Source organism: Myotis yumanensis, unplaced genomic scaffold (genome assembly GCF_028538775.1).
Source record: "Myotis yumanensis isolate MYYU_CA2020_CCGP unplaced genomic scaffold, mMyoYum1.0.hap1 SCAF_2, whole genome shotgun sequence".
Taxonomy (NCBI): domain Eukaryota; kingdom Metazoa; phylum Chordata; class Mammalia; order Chiroptera; family Vespertilionidae; genus Myotis; species Myotis yumanensis.
In genome coordinates this window covers 159937222-159958502 of record NW_027223753.1, presented here as the reverse complement: position 1 = coordinate 159958502, position 21281 = coordinate 159937222, and the positions used below count along the sequence as shown (strand labels likewise).

Sequence of the window (21281 nt, the reverse complement as noted above, 5' to 3'; positions counted from 1 at the left end):
TAAATTCCAAAGTCTAAAAAAATACTGACTTGATTATGGGTAAAATTATATCTGTGATTTGCTTCAAAATAATATGGGGTCCTGGCAGAGTGGCTTAGTTGTTTGGAGTGTCATCCATACACCAGAAGGTTGTGGGTTGGGCACATACTTAGGTTTCAGGTTCGATTCCCAGTAGGTGTGTGTGTGATGTTTCTCTCTCTCATTGATCTCTCTCTCTCTCTCTATCTGTCTCTCTCTCTTCTCTTTTTCTCCCTTCCTCTCTCTCTCAAAACAAAAATCAATAAAAAAATTCTTGGGTGACAATTAAAAATAAATGATTTTTAAAATAATATGGGAAGAAAGGCATAAATGGAGATAGAGATAAAACACATTAGCCATAGGTTGATAATTGTGAAGATGAGTGATGGCTGTAAGGGAGTTTATTATACTACTAGAGGCCCAGTGTAAGAATTCATGCAGAGGTGGGGTCTGGCCGCCCGGCCCCAATTGGAGTAGATTAGGACTGGGCCTGGTGGGAGGAGGAGATGGTGGGAGGTTGGATGGCTGGCCCACCCCAATTGGGGCCCCGATCAGGGCCAGGCCGGCTGGGGGGAGGGGCCATGGGCGATTGGCCAGCGGGCCTCCCCCTTGATTGGGGTTGGGGGAGGAGCCATGGGAGGTTGGCCAGCTGGCCCTGCCCCTGATGGGGAGGGGGGGCCGATCTGGGGTGGAGCTGGGCAGAAGGAGTGTCTGCAGGAGGTTGGTCAGCTGGCTTCACCCCCTATTGTGGTGGGGGGGGTGATCAGGGGCGGTGACCAGGAGGAGGGGCTGACAGCCGATCAGGATGGTGGGGGTCCATCAGGGGCAGGGCTGGCTGTGGGGAGGGAATGCAAGAGGTTGGCCAACCAGCCCCACCTTCTATTGGGGTGGGGTGTGTGATCAGGAGTGGGGCAGCCAGGGAAGGGTCTGCAGGAGGTTGACCGGCCAGCCCTGCCCCCTACTGGGGTGAGGGGGTGACCAGGAGTGGGGACCACTGGGGGGAGTGGCTGTGGGCTAATCAGGGTGGTGGGGGTGCATAGGGAGTGGGGCCAGTTAGGGGGAGGGGCTGCAGGCCTATCATGGTAGAGTGGGCCGATCAGGGGCATGACCAGCCAATCGGAAGGACAGGGTGTGTGTGTTGGGGGGAGGGGGACGTTTGGCTGGCTGGCCCTGCCCTTCCTCAGGGTGGGAGAGAACTATCAGGGGAAGGCAGGACGGGGGTAGGGGCTCCAGTAGGTTGGCCGGTGGGCCTCACCCCCTGATCAGGCTGGTTCGCTGGCCACAGTGGGCGTCATAGCGACCAGTCATCGGTCGTTCCGATTGTCGCGGTTGCTGGCTTTTTATATATATAGATTTTGTTTATGTTTGTACATGTTTGAAATTTTCCTAAGTAAGAACCTACATTTTTTTCTATATTCATAACTTTGCTTGAAAATTGCTATGCTACAACTAGTCTACAGTGCTCTTTTACTTTCCTGCACAGGAAATACATGAAAGAAACAACCTGTTTGACCAAGAAGACATTGGATACCATTAGCACTCAGTTGACAAAATAACCAGAAAAGAATGAAGCTGTACCTGAATATTCCCGTGATCACTCGGGTGCAGCAGAAAGCAAACCTCTTGTAAAGCTGTTGGTTGATTGTTGCTACTAAATTTGAACACTTCCGAAATGATCAATTCAGCAAAAACAGTCTTAGGAAACCCCAAATTGCCTGTTCCTATGGCTGGAAATGTAATTGTATTTAGGCACATGTTCTCAGTGATTTCCAAACATTTTCTGATTATGTCTTGCATGATCTGAAAAGTACAAAGCACATCCTCATACATTTATTTGCCTAGAAATGGGAGCTAGGACCAAAAAAAAGAGAATTTAGCAACTATGATTGTGATATTTTTCTACTCCTTTCTGCTTTGAACAAAAGGCAGGCTAAGGTCTGTCAGAAGGGGAAAGAAAAATACAGGAAAAGGGAATGTAAGAAACCCTTCAAAAAGATCCACATGCACTTGGTAATGAAGGAAAGAATCAAAGCAACTACTTTTCCAATCCTCTCACCTTGCTTTCCTGCCCCTGATGGGGCAGGGCTCACCTTCATGCTCTCACCTTGCTTTCCTCACTAAAGATGTGCTACCTTCACCTGGCCAGTGTGGCTCAGTGGTTGAGCGTCGACCTATGAACCAGGAGGTCATGGTTTCATTCCTGGTCAAGGCACATGCCTGGATGGCAGGCTCGATCCCCAGTAGGAGTTCATACAGGAGGCAGCCAATCAATGATTCTCTCTCATCATTGATGTTTCTATCCCTCTCTCCCTCTCCCTTCCTCTCTGAAATCAATTTTTAAGAAAAGATGTGCTATCTTCAATAACTCTTCCCCATCTTCAATAACTAGTATTCAGGAGCACTCAGCTACACTAAAAGAAAGGGCCTTAATGATGGAACCTGCCAAGAATGTGAAGTAATTACAGAAAAGAAACAGTCAGAATGCAGTCTACATTTTATTGAAAGGAGAACAAAAAAGTACCCAGTTTCCCGGAGAATTTAAAACCAGGCCCCACCTTGAGTGAAGATGTGTTGCCATTGTTCCAGTTCGGAGCCACCACGTGAAGCACTTGGTAGGACACGCTCTGACCAGTGGTTTGAAGAATCGTGCCCACATCAACAGCTATCCCTTGTGCAGCTGCATTCAATTCCTTCTGGAGATTTGGCCCAGCTTTTGCCAAGAGGGCCTGAGAAAGGGGCCCACTATTAAGGTTGAGATCCCGAGGAATGGAGTTGACGATAACGTCAGTCTAAAGACAAAACCAACAATTTGTTTCAAATTCTAACAAAAAGCATTCATCAAGAATTACTGTATTTGAGCCATTGGACTTGGCACAATGGGGACAACTAAAGATTATTGTTTTCAGAGGCAAATACCACCCAAGATAATGTGTTATTAGATATTTATTTAAGTTACACTCCAGGACAAAAGAGAGCTGTCAACAAGTGGGATCACTGAAGGAGTCTAGAGGAAGTGCCATTGGTGGCCACTGAGTAAACCCTGTGTGATGTGGGCTCTTTGGGAATAGTTGAAGCAGGCAGGGGGAGACGGGGAAATCATTCAGAAGAGGGAACACATGCATGGTGGGTGTGAGCTGTTGAGCTGATAGACAGCTTCTGCAGCAAAATGGTGCAAGCCAGGCTGGCAATGGGGGTAGACTGCAGAGGACCTCAAGTGCCAGGCGATCTGGACTTCCCGACAGTGAGAAGCCATGGAGGCTTTTTCAGCAGAAAAGTTAATGTGAACAGAATAATCAACTACAGTAAGACACCAAGAGAAGAGAGGGGAAGGAATATGACTAAGTCATTTTCAAAGCTGTCCTGCATGGGTCATGGATGAGCAACACAAGGCAGGTACTGTGGCATAGGAACGCACACATCTATGGGAGGAAAAGGAATGGAAGAAATATCTTACTATTTAGTGTTCAAGATGGAAAAGGAATGGAACTCATTCCAATTACTGACTCGCGGTCAAAGAGTTTCTTGTGTATGCATTTTGGGTTTTTTATGAGAAATAAAATCATTTTATAATATTTTTGAAATAGTGCCTGAACAAATTCCAATCTTGCCTCTACCATTTGTTAGCTGTGAGAGTTGGGCAAATTACTTAGCCCCTCTAAGCCTCATTCCTTCATCTCTTTGAGAAGAATAATAATCCTGGAATCTACCTCATGGCATTGAATGAGAAAATGCAAGCCAAGCACTTAGCATAGTGCTTGGCACATACTAAGTAATCATTGTTAGCAATTATTCTTCTAATTATCATTTAAGATTATTATATAAGGAAGATGACCCACAGGATCGGAAAAAATATTTGCAAATCATAATCTGGTAAGGGACCTGTATCCAAAGTACATAAAGAACTTTTAAAATTCAATAATAAAAAGATAACCCAATTGCCCTAGCTGGCTTGGCTCAGTGGATAGAGCATCAACCTGGGGACTGAAGGATCCCAGGTTCAATTGCAGTCAAGGGCACATGCCTGGGTTGAGGCTCCATCGCCAGCAGAGGGTGTACAGGAGGAGGCAATCAAGGATTCTCTCTCATCATTGATGTTTCTATCTCCCTCTCCCTTCCTGTCTGAAATCAATAAAAAATATATTTTTTTAAAAAAGATAACCGAATTTAAAAGTGGACAAAGGATCTAAGTAGATATTTCTCCAAAGAAGATAGGCAAATGGCCTTCCCTAGGAATCTCTTCCCCGGGCCTGCCCACAATCCTCAAAGGAAGGAAGGAACATCTGGCACAGCAGGGGATTCCAGGGCTATTTCCATTAGCTAGAGCCCCTGTGGAAGAGGTTGTTAAATATGTTTTAAAAAAAACACATGACCCCCCTGGCAGACCTACAATAATTGTAGTACATAGTACTCAGACCACTTCCAGGTGCAGTTTCCACTTTCCTTCCCACAGCTTCTTACTGGTGCTGGGTGCTGATTGGCCCTCAACTCAGGCCTCCAGGCTCAACCTGCTTCAATTCCACTGACAAGATTCCTGTTTGCTGTCCCCACTCTACACTCTAATTTTTCTATATCTATTATCAGTAAAATTGATAGGAAATTAACCTCAGATTTGCCAAAATATGACAGGTCTGAAGGCCCTGAAAAGTATACAGACCCTTGAAATTGTAAGCTATTATTGTGGATTTTCACCTTTACTGGAAACCTAGTGATCTGAATACACTTCCAGGTCCCACAGATAACTGGCCACCCTCTATTAGTAAATGCTGTAGTGACGTAGCCCAATTTTCTAAGGAAATTTGTTTCCAGGTCAGCATGGAGAACATGGGATTCTCTCCTTAATTCTCCCTTGATCCTAATCTTCCTTTGGCAACAGACTCCCTGGAGTTGCAGCACCCAGTGGGTGTTCTGTAAAACGGACACTCACCATAGCATATTGCACGTCTCCTTTCACCAACAGGATCCTCAGACCTCCTGGGCACAGCAGCATTTGTCTGTTTCCATCAGTGTTTCTTGGACCCGGCTGGACTCCTGCTGGTACACTGGGCAGGGAAGCAGTACCAGGCTTGTTGTTTTTAAATACAGTTTTCACAGTTTCAGCAAAGGCCTCAACAGTCTTCACAGCTAAATCCACAAGGTAAACCTCTTTTAAGGTGCATCCAGCCCAGTTATACTGGAAGGTTTCCTTGATGGCCAAAACAATGGTCTCCACACACTGAGATAAGGGAAAGCCACCGTCGCCAGAACTAATGGCAGGGATGGCTATGGATTGGTACTGGAAATTATCAGCCAAATGGAGGCTTCTTTTCACAGCATTCTTTAACTGTAACATACACCCCAGAACATCACTGCTGTTCCACTTGGGTCCTACTGCATGGATCACCTGGTGGTATGGGAGCTTTCCTGGTTTCGAGATGGTGACATGGCCAGTTGGGATCTTACCCTTTTCCTTCACTATCCGGTCACAGTCTGCTTGGAGCTCAGGTCCCGCTGCCTTTGAAAGAGCAGCAGCCAGGCCCCCACTGAGACGGAGGTCCTCCTTTGCGGCATTCACCACCACTTCAACAGGAAACCGTGTCAAGTCGCCTTGCTGTACAATCAGCGAGACTCCAGGGGCCAATTCTGTCCGACAGGAGCACGTCTGCCCATCACTGCCACCTCCCTCCTTCTTTCCTTCATTCTGCAGTAGTTCCACAAAACAACCAAATGACCGTACTTCACGTTTATAATACCATGGTTTATCCCGGAAGGACTGGCTGGCTCCTGGCTTATCAATACTGATGCTTTTAACACAAACTGAAGCCCTGGCTTGCTTGAGGATGTTCATTCCCTCCAGGACTTCGGCCTTTGAGCCAGTTAGTAAAATGCCTTTCAGTTTGTTCCTAGAATTGAAATCTACCTGAACCTTTAGTTTGTTCATCTTTATCTTTTGCAAGAATAGCTTCTTCTCTGCCTTTAAATAATCAATAACTAAGGGAGGCTTTACTTCAAGGAATCTCTCTATTTTCATGTTTTTTTCCACAAAGTCAAAAAGAATGTGGTAGATTTCATTTACTTCTCTCACGCAGCCTGCAATAATGACCTCAGCTGTGGTTCCTGAAGTTAACTCACTGATTGTTACAGTCTTTGAGGAGGAATTATGTTTCTTTGGCAAATTGTTAGTGATGGCTTTCCATTTCTTGCTGTTAAGAAATTCCCTGTCCTCAATGTCTATGCGCTTATAACTTAAGGCACTGACCATTTGCTTCTCAGCTTTTAAGAGGACTTCAGAAGAACAGCCGGTTAAGAAAACAGTTGTGCCCTCTAGCTCATAAACTGCAAGAATTTTCTGTGCTATCAAGAGAGACTGGGAGAGTTCTGAACAGTCGACCTGTTGCAAAAACTGCAAAACCTCAGGGGGAAGCTGAATGCTTTTCTGAACCATGGTGTACACCTTATCCTGGACTTCACACTTTGCTTTATACACATGTATACCGAGTCCTTTAAAGCACATGTGTTGGGTGGCTCTGTCATAAAAAATCTCCATCTCTGGGAACTCCCTGCGGAGACACTCCTGCACACCGCTGTGGCACAAAAGAGAATACTTTCTTGGAGAAATGGCCACTTTCTCCTTCAGACTTTGCTCTTCTCTTTTAATTTTTTGAGTTGCGTTTTCTATTAATTCCTTGATTTGTGGCTCAATGTTTTGTACATCCTCTGATTTCCCCACTAAGGTTACAATCCCCAGATCTGTATCAAACTCAATCGAAATCCTTTCATCTTCTAACTCATATTTTATGACGTCCCACACTACTGGGTCCACTTTAAATGGGGTAACTTTAAATCTAGACCTGATGCCAAAGAAGGCTGTGGAAGCATCTTTCTTCCAGTTCTTGATTCTTCTTCTTCCTTGATTGACTAAAGTGGCTGCAGGTCTGATGGTAACTTCACCATTGAGTGGGGACCATGTTAGCTCAGAATGAGAACGTCTCACTTCTTCATTTATCTCCTCAATCAGATGATTCCTTTTGTGTAAGAACTTCCATAAAGAATGATCCAAAGATTCTTTAAATGGTGCTGGAAGCTTGATCAGAGGCTTCTCCTTTCCATACAAAGCTGTGCCCAAGGAGGTATAATATGGGAACACGGAGAGCGGCATATTATTGAGGTCAAGCTCCTTGGTCATGATGGTGTCTAACACTTAAAAGGAAGCAATAACATGAAGTAATCCCAGGGTAATATGTTTCAAATGAAAACAAACAAACTAAACTCTCCTGTTTGGGGGGAAGGGGGAACCCTAGTGTTTATAGAACTTTGCTGTTACAACATGGTATTAATAGCAGCTCTAGTCTCAAAGTGCTCAAATATAAATTGACTAGAGGCCTGGTGCACCAATTGTGCACGGGTGGTGTCCCTAGTCCTATACAGTGATCAGGGCTAATCAGGGCTGGGCCATTGGGGCCTACCGGCCCCAGGAAGGAACAAGGTGTGGGACATTGGCCGCCGGCCCCAAGGAGGGAGCCAGACCTCGACCCCCCCTGGGAAAGGGGCCTTGTCTGCTGCCACCCAGCCCCAGCTCCCTGTCCCAGCCCGGGGCCAAATGCCCAAGTGGGGTCAGGAGAGGAGATGATGGTCACCAGGCCAGGCACAGAAGGAACGGCTGCCGCCTGCCAGCGGCCAACACCACTAGCCGGCCGCAGGAGGTTGGCTGTGGGAGCACACAGACCACCAGGGGGCAGCTCCTGCATTGAACATCTGCCCCCTGATGGTCATTGTGCATCATAGTGACTGGTTGACCAGGCGCTCCAGTCATTCTGGTCTTTTGGTTGTAATGGTCGAGTAGGCTTTTATATATAAAGATATGTATTAACACTGCACAGGTATCCCTTGTATAATGGAGTAATTACTTTCTGGCCAAGATCACTGTATGGTGAAATTCTGTTATGTAAATTCTATTTTCTGTTTTTGTGATAACTCTGCTACATCACCACCAGATTAAGAAATAGATATGACTTTGGTCAAAAGTATGGGGATACTGTGTGCGCCAGTGTAAAGAATATTTTGGTGTTTAAAGCCAACCTTGTCTAAGAATCATGCTATGTGCTGTTTCTTGTGCCTCTCACAGTTTTAGGCTTCATAGATGATTTAGATTCCATTATTACTTCTCAGGGGAGGCACACAATAGTAATTATCATAGCTTACTAAGTGTCAGACACTATTCTAGGGGCTTTATATGTATTTAATTAATTTAATCCTCACAACAACCTTTTGAGATAGAGACACTATTATTATCACTATTTAGAAATGATAAAACTCTGGCTAGTTAAAATTAGATAACTTAAATAGGGTCATGTAGACTGTAAATGTCTGAGCTAAGATTCAAATCAGTGTCTGTTTGACCCCAAAGCCCACGTTCTTGCCCTTCTACCAAGGGTTCCAAACCAAGGTCATCCTCAAAGTCATCAGAGCCCAGCCCAGAGACTGATTCAGCAAATCCTGCACCTCTCCCATCCCTGCTATAATCAGTCTCTTGCCACTTTTACTGGGACAGTAGCTAGGATGGTATATGGGCATGTCTGTGTGTGGGTGGGTGGATACTCTTCTTTCCCAAACTCATTTTGTGGTAGTTATTAGACAGGTACAAGTCTAAGAAGGAAGAGAATTAGAATGAATTCCAGTAAAAACTTGGATTAAAATAGCATCCTTGTGTAAAGATAACTTCACTTGTGATGATTGGATCCTAGGCCTTGAGCCAGACATAATGAAAAGAACATGGCCTTCAGAGATCCAGACACATAGCCTCAACTTCCCCATGTGGCCCCGTACACGCTACAAGCCTGGGCAGTACCAGTGACCACTAACACTGACTGAGCACCCACCATGTGCCAAGCACTTTGCAGATATACTTTCATTTAATCCTCATAATGTTCCTGCGAGGTAAGTAATAGCAGGAACTCTGTTTTACACATGAGAAAACAGAGGATTAGGTGGATTAAGTAACTTGTCCAAGATCACAAAGCTAGTAAGCACCAAAGCTAGATCTGAACTTGGATCTATCTGATCCAAGAACCATCAAAGAGATCTTAAATTTTTCATCCCACTTCCTCTTCTGTAAAGAAACAGTAACTAAATCTAACCATGCAGGTTATTATGGGGATTCAGTGAGATACTATGGCAGAAAACAGCAAAAAATCTCCCATGCAATAGGTGTTTCATAAGGGTTCCCTTCCTGAAGATTTTGTGAATCAGATATTGGGAAATTGAACCAAATAATTTCAGAGTGAAGTGCCTAACATTCATCTCAAATAATCTACATATAAAACAATACTGCTAAATAAATTCTGTTCTTAACCCATCTTTATCTACACTTTGCCTCATTATTGGTAACCCACTGTAAGTGGTGAAATATCCCACAAGAAAAATTCATGTTATAGGTGAACAGGAAACTGGGGAAAAGTGGAGAACTTAAAAGCATTGATTACGGGCCCAGATTACCAAGGTTCAAATCCTGCCTCTGTCACTCACTAGCTGGGGAACCTTGGTCAAGTGATTTGACCTTTCTGTACCTCAGTTTCTTCATTTGTAAAATAAGGATTACAATAATAGCAACGGCTGTAAAGCAATGTCTATAAATTCACTTTGTAGTACTCTGTAGAGCTCTGCAAATGTCCAGAGTGAGAAAGGGAAAGTCAGTGTATCTCAGACCCTGTAAAACAGGGAATGTTTGAGGTTAGAGAGGAGGCATGACCAACATAGTCAGTTGGTACAAAGATGTCAAGTGAAATGGAACCTTTAAGAGGATCCTACTGTTCACAGGTATAGCTCAGATATAAAATAAGCCTCAATTAAATACATCCTATTGTTAGTGGTACGCATATAACTAGGCATTCTGAGACTACATCCAACTGCCCCATGCCCTCAGATGTTCAAAAGCCCCAAAGTTGTCTACTCCCACCATTGGTTGGGAGCTAAGTTCTAGAGTAGACAGCTTTATGTAGCTCTACCTTTGCCCAAGGAACACTAAGTCTTTCATTCTATTTTAAGCTAAATCACACCTTCTTCCCATTTTCTCCAACTTATAAAAGCTGAAGGGAGGTTCTTCCAAGCACCCCATGAAGCAATTTATCTTTAGTGGGTGGCATATCACATGATCCTATCTCATGCTCCCCCATTTAATCCCAAACACGATGTTTCTTCTTTCCCTAGGAAGTCAGGTTCCCTAATTCCTCAGCCTTGACCTCTGAACATGAATGCAATCTCCAAGCCGACTTTCCAAATGTCTCAGAGAACTGGCAATTTCTGTCTACAAAACCCTCAGGAGTGCTTCCCTGAGGTTCTGCTGGACATGGTTTTCACAGGGTCACTGCACCCACTGATCATGTGAAATCACCCCTATTAACTTCTGAATGATGACCCTGATAGGTGAAAGGGGACATAGTGATACTTTCTAGGAGCATATGCATTTCTGAGTATTTCTTTATCTAAACTTGCTGAAATTAACTTGAGAATTTCTGCTAAGTATACAGCTAAAAAACACAGATAATCTCTTTTTTAACACAGTATTTCCAGGATTCTAAGAATTATATATTTTTCAGTTATCATAAGTAGAGACTTATGAGAGAAACTTTATATCTTTCAACAATGTGATATTACTTCTTTAATGTTTGAATCACTGAACACATTAAGTATCATATCCCAGATGAACAGGATTCCTAACTGGATTACCAAGGAAATATATGAATAAAAATAAAATACATCAGAATTCAACTGATAACTATAATGATAAGATCTGTTAACATATTTAAATTATGCCAGGTAAGGTATGCAAAATCAGGCTAATAGACATTACCTTTTCTGTCAAAAAATTCTATCAGAGCTGAACTCTCTTCAGGAAAACATTCAATACTGACAACTCTTCCCCCTCCACTTTGAGGATTTTCAAATAAACATTTCAAATCATAGGAGTCAACACCAGGCGGCAGGTTTTCAACCCTGATTATTTTTGTCATTTCCAGAAGTCTTGGGGAAAGCTGAAGTTGTGTCACTGAATGGTGCATGGCACAATCTTGAACAAATTTCATGGCATCTGCAAACCAAAATTAATCAATCAGAAAATTATGATTATATTTTTATATTATACAAAAAACTGTCTGAATTAATAGAGATAAATAGGGGAGCTAAGCACTCAAATTTTAATTCCTAAATGCGAATTTACTTGCCTAAAATTCCCAGTCTCTGAACAATGATGCATCATTAATGTCTTACCACAGTGTTGTGTCCCTGCCTCTGCTCACAGCCCGCTCCAAACCTTCTTTTCATAACCACCTGAGTACTCTCTACTATTCAAATCTCTTCACTTCACCCCTTTCTCAAGTCTTTCAATGGCTCCCCATTACCTGCAGGCATGAGTTCACATTCCTGAACTAGTTGAAGTATGTCCTTTGCTATTTGACTCCAAACTAATTTCTAAATATCACCTCTGGTTATTCCACGCCATTCATTTTATTTTCATACTGCCACAGAAACTAGTCATTATTTTCAAAACCATTCTCCTTTGTCTTTGTTTATATGGTTTCCTGTGCTTGAAATGCCCTCCTCCAATTTTTTATCTTAGTTCTATTGCTTCTTGAGGACTCATCCCAATTATCTCTTTCAAATAAATAAATATTGATGCTGGGCCCACATTGAGTCAGGCACCGTGCTAGGAGCTGGGGAGGGAGAGTGATGAATAGAACAAGTTCTGGAACATTCACCTTCCAGGAGGGAGGAAGTCTTGAAAGAAAACAAGTGGTCTATTGTGGTATCAAATGAGGCCAGAAGACTAATATTGGCACTCAGACAAGGATTCCCAGAGTAAGTAGTCACCAGTCTGAGTTTTGAAGGATGAAGAAGAGTTTACCAGATAGATAAGGGAGGAAGCATTTCAGGCAGAGGGAACCGCAGTGACATTGAACATAGTATACTGGGGACCTGATAGCCTGGTACTGCTGAGTGTCTAAGCTTCATAGAAGGATGGAGGCAGGGCAAAGCCATGCTGCCTTGTTTGGGTCCCCTTTCCTCCCATTTCCCACAGCCTGCTGTTCACAGCCAAGGGAGGCAACTTCTACTCTTGCATCTTCATTGTTCATTTATGTAATGGTTTCCACCCTGCCCTGTAGGGAGTTCCTGAGAAGCAGGGACCAAGAATTATTCATCTCGGCAACATCAAAATCTTGTATTATTACCACAGCACCTAGACATGTGCACATAGTAGGCATTCAAAATTTTTGCTCAGTAAACAAAAGTAAGTCCATCTAGTTCTACCTTTATGAGAAATAATCATAAACTTGAAATCAGAATAGCTCCCTTTATTGAGTCCTTACCATGTCCTTACCAGGAACTATGTTAAGAGCTTTTCAAACATTATTTCTTTAATTCTCACAGAAACTGAATAAGGTAGGTATTCTTTTTTTTTTTTTTTTTTTTTTTTTTTTTAATCTTTATTGTTCAGATTATTACATTTGTTCCTCTTTTTTCCCCCCATAACTCCCCTCCTTCCAGCTCCCACCCCACCCTCCACCCTCACTCCCCACCCACTGAGTTCATCCATAGGTGCATGATTTTTGTCCAGTCTCTTCCCGAATCTCCCATTCCCCTTTCCCCCCCAAGAATAGTCAGTCCATTCCCTTTCTATGTCCCTGATTCATTATAGTCACCAGTTCATTCTGTACATCAGGTTATTTATTCACTTGATTCTTAGATTCATTTGTTGATAGATGCATATTTGTTGTTCATAATTTGTATCTTTACCTTTTTCTTCTTCCTCTTCTTAAAGGATACCTTTCAGCATTTCATATAATACTGGTTTGGCGGTGATGAACTCCTTTAGTTTTTCCTTATCTGTGAAGCTCTTTATCTGACCTTCAATTCTGAATGATAGCTTTGCTGGATAAAGTAATCTTGGTTGTAGGTTCTTGGTATTCAGCACTTTGAATATTTCTTGCCATTCCCTTCTGGCCTGCAAAGTTTCTGTTGAGAAATCAGCTGACAGTCGTATGGGTATTCCCTTGTAGGTAATTGAGCCTCTTTCTCTTGCTGCTTTTAAGATTTTCTCTTTGTCTTTTGCTCTTGGCATTTTAATGATGATGTGTCTTGGTGTGGTCCTCTTTGGATTCCTTTTGTTTGGGGTTCTCTTCGCTTCTTGGACCTGTAAGTCCATTTCTTTCACTAGGTGGGGGAAGTTTTCTGCCATTATTTCTTCAAATAGGTTTTCAATATCTTGCTGTCTCTCATCTTCTGGGACTCCAATGACTCTGATATTAGTCCGCTTAAAGCTGTCCCAGAGGCTCCTTACGCTGTCTTCACACTTTTGGATTCTTTTTTCATTATGCTTTTCCAATTGGGTGTTTTTTGTCGAATCTTTGGTTTGATTCTTGCACTCCTCTGGTCTGCTATTGGGTATAATATTCTTTATTTCAGTCCGTGTATGCTTACTTTCTAATTTCTTTATCGTAGCATCGAGGGTCTCATTAGTTTTCGTGAGGCTCTGCACAAATTTATGGCAAGCCCTCAAAATTGCGATTCTTAGCTCCATATCCTCCATTTCTGTCATGTTTTTTTGTCTCCGCATCTTTTATGCTTTCTTGGTGCACCCCCTTGTGGTCTCTGTGCGCAGTCTTGTTCTAGCGAAGCCTTAATTGTTGTAGTTAACACTAGAGGGATTTGACCTTCAGGCCGACTGGCGGTGGAAATCAGCTATGGGAAAACTTCAGTCCTCAGGGGAGGTGCTAGTCCAGCCCTTGCCTGAGGCGGTCGGCAAATGGTTGTGCGCAGGGTTTGGGCGGGGCGGGCTCAACAGGGCGGGGGGGAGGGAGCAGCTATGGCCGCTCTCAGTCCGTCCCCAGGGGCTCTGCCTCTCTGTCCCAGCAATCGCTGCAAACCTCGGAGGGGCCGTAGCCAGACAGTCCCGCTTCTCCCGTTTGAGTCTGGGTCCCTAGAGACTCGCCCGGATCTGTAGCCCAGAGTCTGAGATTCGCTCCTAATTGAAAACGACAATCGCGCCCTCAGCCGCCAGCCTGCTTTGCGCGCGCACCCTCACCACCGCACCGCCGTACCTTTAAATTTTCCACACTGCGCCTCCGCTGAGCGTCGGAATGCTGTTGTTTTTGCTTCTAGTTGAAGAGACTTTCCTCAGCCAGCCTTCCCGTGGTTCTGGTTGATGTCCGCTCCGACTTTTAGTTGTATTTTTGAAGTCTAAGGTAGGTATTCTTATCCCCATTTTATAAGTGAAGAAATCAAAGCACACAGAGGATAGTAACTTGGCCAACCTCAGATAATCAGTTAAATGTTGAAGCTGGAATTTTGACATCATGACCTTACTCTTTTTTTTTTTTTTTTTTTGCAATCCTCAACCGGGGTATGTTTTTGTTGATTTGAGGAGAAAGGAAGGAAGAGAGTGAGAGAAACAGCAATGTGAGAGAAAAACATCAACATCAAACCCAGAACCTTTTGGTGCATGGGATAAAATTCTAACCAACGGAGCCACCTGGCCAGGGCATGACCTGTGTTTTTAATTAACTATTCCAGTGCCACAGCTATGGAATAGTGAGGACTTGGAATTGGAAAATGTCCCCGTTATCCTGGAGATGGCTCTTTCAACTCACAGACTCCTCCCACTGACCTCAAAGAGCACTCATTTTCTGCATCACATACACTTACTCTCCCTGCATATGCGGATGACCATGAAAATACTGAGAAGATATATGGCAAAGGGGATAACGGAACAGGCTGTATAGAGGTATGCTGCCAGGGTTTAAATCCAGTTATTCATTTATTAGCATCCCTGCACCTTTGTCTCCTTAGGTGTAAAATGAGAAATAATAATAATCATCTCAAAAGGTTGTTGAAAGGAACAAATCAATTAATATGTGTAAAGACCTTAGCATAGTAACTGACTTACCCTAACAGCATTTGAGTGTTTGCTACTATTATAATTATTACCTTCAAGTCCAATTGGTAACAAGATCAATATTTACTTCTCTCAATGAGGTAACACGTGAAAACACTCATTCCTATGTTCAGAATCACTTTAAGAATCTTGGACTTTATTTAGATTTTCATTTGGGTGTGTCCTCTCTCTGTCTGTCTGTCTCTCTCCCTTACACACACATACACACACAAATACACAGAAAACTCATACAATAAGTTTACTCTATTAAACATGCCATGCCATTATTTGAATTCACAACAAAATTGCTTCTCCTTCAAATAAAAATGATATTTTAACTTGCAGTCCTCTCTTACCAGCTACTAACAAGTGTCAAACTTTCAGAGACATCCCATTAACTGTGTGTCCAAAATCCCAAAAGTGCTGTGCAAAGAAGACTGAACATGAAGGGTCACTTCATCTTACCTATGTATTTTCGAAAGGTAACTACGCCAACATCAAAATCTCGTATTACTTCCACTTCAAAATCATCACTGGACAGGCCACTTATGCTCTCCACCAACAAGGTTAGCGTAATGTCAGTCACATTTGCTTTGAGATTTTCAAATGCAACCAAAGGGGGAATATTTTCACACTGCTTTGGGATATCTTCCATTTTTCCTGATCTTTTGTTGAGAGAGATTTGTGTATCTTCTGATGCATCTGATTTTAGGGGTACAAAAGAGGTAAAGATGTTATATTTATCTACCATGATTTCAGCAAAGTAAATTATCATAAGACACTGCCCTCTTTCCTTCCCAACCTCTTAGCTAACTCAAATAGAAACAGATCTTAGAAGGCTTCTTGCTTAAATGAAGTATGATGATGATGTTCAATTTTATTACACCTGTTTCTGCTGACATATACTTCTATCACAGCACCGTAGTATAATTATTGAACTCAGTTTCTCAAAGGTAAGGAACAAGTTTATGCATCCTGGTATTGCTAGCACATGGTATATCATTGAGTCTCAATGAATGTCTGTTAAATTGTAGATTTAGTGCCTAGACCACTGGAGGAAAGCAAGAATATCTGATGATGCCAAACATGAGCATGATCTAACACTTTATGCTCTGAAAAGCAGTACTTCCCATCACTGAAGAGAAAAAAAAAGATGCTTGCATTGAATGACTAGGGGATACACAGAGAAAGTAAAATGGCCTAGATTCTAGAGAGCTATACGTGTTCATCAAACTCAGTGAATAGCAATCACTCCAGCCAGCTTGTTCCTCCCTATTGTTGACCATAAGTGAGTTACACATATGCATAAGGTCAGTCTCACTCTATGCTTAATCCAGTGTAGTGAAGCATGATGGGCACAATAGGATCTTTAGACATTCTTTGAGAAACTATTCAGTTGGAGCCCTTGGCATGTTAAAGGTACTGTATATGTGGAGAGGGTACATACAAAAAACATTGGATAAGGAACTTATTTTCTAATGAAGGTATTCAAGAAAAATGAGAAGAGAAACTGATATTTGTTTTTTTTTTAATATTTAAATAATTTTTATTTCTTAAAGTATTACAAAGAGTATTACATATGTCTCCTTTTTTCCCCCCCTTGACATTCCCCCGGCCCCTACCCCCCCGCCCCGTGTCTTGTGTCCATTGGTTAATCTTATATGCATGCGTATAAGTCCTTCAGTTGGTCTCTTAATCCCCCGCCCCCCCAACCCTCCCCAGGCTTCCCACTGTAGTTTAACATTCTGTTCAATGTTGCTCTGCTTCTGTATCTACCCCTGTTCATCAGTCCATACTGGTCCCCTTTATTTGTCCCAACCTCACTGGAGTAGTCTCAACCTCACCAGGGCCGTCTGAGCCACACCAGGGCCGTTTCAACCTCACCGGGGCCGTCCCTACCTCACGGGGGCCATTTCAACCTCACCGGGGTCGTCCCTACCTCACGGGGGCCGTTTCAACCTCACCGGGGTTGTCCCTACCACACCGGGGCCGTTTCGACCTGACCAGGGTCGTCCCTACCTCACGGGGGCCGTTTCAACCTCACCAGGGTCGTCCCTACCACACCGGGGCTGTTTCAACCTGACCGGGGTTGTCCCTACCACACCGGGGCCGTTTCGACCTGACCAGGGTCGTCCCTACCTCACGGGGGCCGTTTCAACCTCACCGGGGTCGTCCCTGCCACACCGGGGCCGGAGAAACTGATATTTGTAAATGTTTATTATGGCAGAGTAAAATGTCATGTGCTTATCAAATCCATTTTGTTTTCTTTCTGGGAAATATTGCCCAGACTTCCTACAATTAAGTTCCTATAGTAGAGTTCATGTGGCTAATGGAATATGGGAAGAAGGGGCGAATTCCACTTCCAAACCTGACCAATATGTGTCTCCTTCATATGGATCTCCATTTGCCCTTTCAGTGACCTTGGAGGCCATGTATCAAGGAGGCCTGGATTCCCAAATGACTGCATTAAGCAGTCTAGACTTCAACCACCACCTAGCTGCCAACTACACTGCACTATGATCTGGGGACTTGTTTGTTACAGCAGTTAGATCACCCCAACAAATACACACACACACACATACACACACACACACACACACACACACACACGCCCAACAAAAAATAGCTTGAGGATTCAATAGCAACATGAACTAGCATTCAATAAGACAGTATGACAAACCAGAATGAGTACTGGGCTGGAGGTGAGGCCCCAATGAGTTCAACCCCTGACTCTGCCACTCTTTAGCCATGTGACCTTGGGCACATCTCTTAATTTTAAAATGCGAGTATTGGACTGAGTGAATGATAAGAGGCTGGCTAGCAATACAGTTTTATCACCCCACTATTAGAAGCTTCATCACAAGAGAGGCATTGCCATATAAAGAGCACCATTAATTAAGTTAGGATTCCAGGAAAGAGAGATAAAGTGATTGGCTGGCTTGGAATGGCTTTAGAGAAGAGGAGGAATCTGAGTAGATCTTGAAGGGTCTATCAAATTTAGGTAGAGAAAAGTGAGATAGAGAGTACTGTGAGCAACAGAATACAGGCAGAGTATCATGTTGTGCCAAACTATTTAGGAAATGGTGATCTGACCAATAAAGGTTAAGGAGCGCTCATGTACAGAGATGTAAGAAATGAGGCCAGAAAAGTCAGCTTCATCCAGAATGTGGTCTGGACTTTATCTTGCAGTTGGTGGTAAGGTGAGCCAGGGAAGGTTTCTGTGAAAAAGATGACCAGAAAAAACGGACATCATCCAGAACTACAGGAAGGCTGGCTGAGTGGAAATTCTACAACTAGAAGGAAAGAGAAAAGCACACTGAGACTCAGAGGAGGTGCGGAAGTAAAGTGCAGAGGTACGGAGGCATGCGCGTGGAAACGGCAGGCAACTGAGGACACGGCTGTCTTTTTTAATCGGGAGGGAGTTACAAGCCCCAGACTGCTCTGAACTCCAGTTCCAGGAAGTCTCTGGGTACCCAGACTCATAGGGGAAGAAACTGGAGTGTCTGGCAGCTGGCAGAACTTGGAACTCGAAGGCAGCTTTCTCTCAGAGGTGCTTGCAGTGATTACTGCGGGACACTGAGACACGGGGCCTCTTAGGGCAGGGCTGAGGATCAGCCATAGCTGTTTGCTCTGCCCTGTTGATTCCCTGAGACCCCACCCCACCCAAGCTGCCAGCAGAGGCTTTTGCATATGAAAGGCCTGGCCCTTTGCAATCTGAAAATTACCTAACAAACTGCAGCTGGGCCAGACAGACCCAGAACTTCCAAGAGAAGGCCCAAGGTACCACAGCAGCTTTCATTGCTTCACAGCTGGGCCTCATCTGGGTACCTCCAAACCCCAAACAAGGAAGGGGAATCTGCAGATCTCTTCGTAGCTCCTGCTGGGTAGCCTCAGGTAGAGGCTAAATTAGCACCTCCTTAGAGATCCAAGAGCTAGTGTACCCAGTGGTCAGAGTGGGACTATCCAGATTACAACTCCTCAGATCCGTAAGGGACACACTCAGGGGGCAGACTCAGTGAGCCCCAAAGCCCCACTGAAGCACGTCTTGCCTCATAAGGGTGTCTGCAGCACAGAAGTTGTCCCAGCATAGACACAGCTGATTCTCACAGCCAATTGGCCTGGAGGTCAATTCCTCCCAGTAATACCTACAAAAATCAAGGCTTAACGACAACAAGACTGTGCACAAAGCCCACAAAGGAGTGCACCAAGAGTGTCCACCTCAGGTAATTGGGGAGGTTGAGCCACTGGGCCCTATAGGACACCTAGCACACAAAGCCACTCTACCAACACAGGGAAACATAAAAAATGCGGAGACAAAGAAACAGGTCAGAAAAGGAGGAAAGCAAACTACTGGATATAGAGTTCAAAACCACGGTTATAAGGTTTTTCAAGAATTTTCTAGAAACTGCCAATAAATTTAGTGAGACCCTGGAGGATATGAAAAAAGACCAACTAGAAATTAAGCATACACTGACTGAAATAAAGAATAATATACAAAGATCCAACAGCAGACTAGAGGATCCCAAGAATCAAGTAAAAGATTTGAAATACAAAGAAGCAAAAAGTACCCAACCAGAAAAGCAAAATGAAAAAAGAATCCAAAAATATGAAGGCAGTGTAAGGAGCCTCTGGGACAACTTCAAGTGTACCAACATCTGAATTATGGTGATGCCATAAGAAGAGAGAGAGGGAGATATTGAAAACCTATTTGAAGAAATAATGACAGAAAACTTCCCCTATCTGGTGAAACAAATAGACTTACAAGTCCAGGAAGCACAGAGAACCCCAAACAAAAGGAATCCAAAGAGGACCACACCAAGACACATCATAATTAAAATGCCAAGAGCAAAAGACAAAGAGAGAATCTTAAAAGCAGCAAGAGAAAAAGAGTCAGTTATCTACAAGGGAGTACCCAAACAACTGTCAGCTGATTTCTCAACAGAAACTTTGCAGGCCAGAAGGGAGTGGCAAGAAATATTCAAAGTGATGAATAGCAAGAACCTACAACCAAGATTACTTTATGCAGTAAAGCTATCATTCAGAATTGAAGGTCAGATGAAGAGCTTCACAGATAAGAAAAAGCTAAAGGAGTTCATCACCACCAAACCAGTATTATATGAAATGCTGAAAGGTATTCTTTAGGAAGAGGAAGAAGAAAAAGGTAAAGATAAAAATCATGAACAGCAAATACATATCTATCAACAAGTGAATCTAAAAATCAAGTGAATAAAAAATCTGATGAACAGAGTAAACTGGTGAATATAATAAAATCAGGGACATAGAAAGGGAGTAGACTGATAATTCTTGGGGGGAACGGGGTGTGGGGGTGCAGGAAGAGACTGGACAAAAATCATACACTTATGTATGAAGACAGTGGGAGGGGTAAGGGATGAGGGTGGGGAGGGGACTGGGTGGAGGAGGCAATGGGGGGGGGGAGAGGAACAACTGTAATAATCTGAACAATAAAGATTTAATTAATAAAATAAAATTAAATAAATAAATAAATAAAACAAGTGAAAAACTGAAAGAAAAAAGAAAAAAAAAAAGATGACCAGATATCCAGCAATACAAAAGACTGGTTAGATTTAAGAAGAAGGAAAGCAGGTACAGATAGACCCTTGGTCGGCAAACTGCGGGTTGCGAGCCACCTGCGGCCCTTTGGCCCCTTGCGTGTGGCTCTTCCAAAGCCTTAGGAGTACCCTAATTAAGTTTATAACAATGTACCTACCTATATAGTTTAAGTTTAAAAAAATTGGCTCTCAAAATAAATTTCAATCATTGTACTGTTGATATTTGGCTCTGTTGACTAATGAGTTTGCCGACCACTGAGATAGGCCAAGCAGGGTATTCCTGCCATGCTGGATTTGTAAAGTGATAATGGGGGCCTGGGGTGAGGGAGGAATGAATGAGACCAACATATGTAAAAGCGTAAAGGAAAGACAAATTTCTAGTAGGTGATGGGCAAACTGGTTATGCACTTGAAGAGAAATAAAAAAGACAGAAGAAGGCACTGGTTTGGAGGCCGATGATACACGTGGCTTCAGACACATTGGTGCTAACATATTTTTCAACAGGAAGGTCAGACACAGCTCTGGGATTTAGAAGAGAGTCCAGGCTTGAAATATACACTTGGAATAAACTGAATTTGCTGACCACAAGTGACCAGTATTTCTCTGCTCTTGTTCGTCTCTCTTCTAGTTCTTCCACTTGCTGGTTTCCACATTTGAGGCCCAACCCAGTTCAGCTTGACCTAAAACCGGATACTGGCTTAGTGCTCATACCCGCTGATGTTGGTGTGCGCCTTTCCCTGCTCTGTCACTGCCTGTCAATCTTTAACCTGAAGCTCTGGGTTTCAGACATG

General features: G+C 43.3%; 1 protein-coding gene across 5 annotated transcripts in view; it reads right to left on the bottom strand.

Moving 5' to 3' along the window:
• Nucleotides 1-21281, bottom strand: part of LOC139003904 (protein mono-ADP-ribosyltransferase PARP14-like) — an 82447-nt gene that overhangs the window by 53497 nt on the left and 7669 nt on the right. For 4 of the 5 annotated variants that reach the window (XM_070406327.1, XM_070406331.1, XM_070406330.1 and 1 more), the window contains exons 4-8: nt 15386-15622; nt 10844-11080; nt 4943-7194; nt 2574-2807; nt 1597-1818 (exon numbers count right to left, since the gene is read on the bottom strand). In XM_070406327.1, coding sequence (XP_070262428.1) covers nt 1597-1818; nt 2574-2807; nt 4943-7194; nt 10844-11080; nt 15386-15622 — 3182 coding nt within the window. The other variant, XM_070406332.1, reaches the window with a different exon arrangement.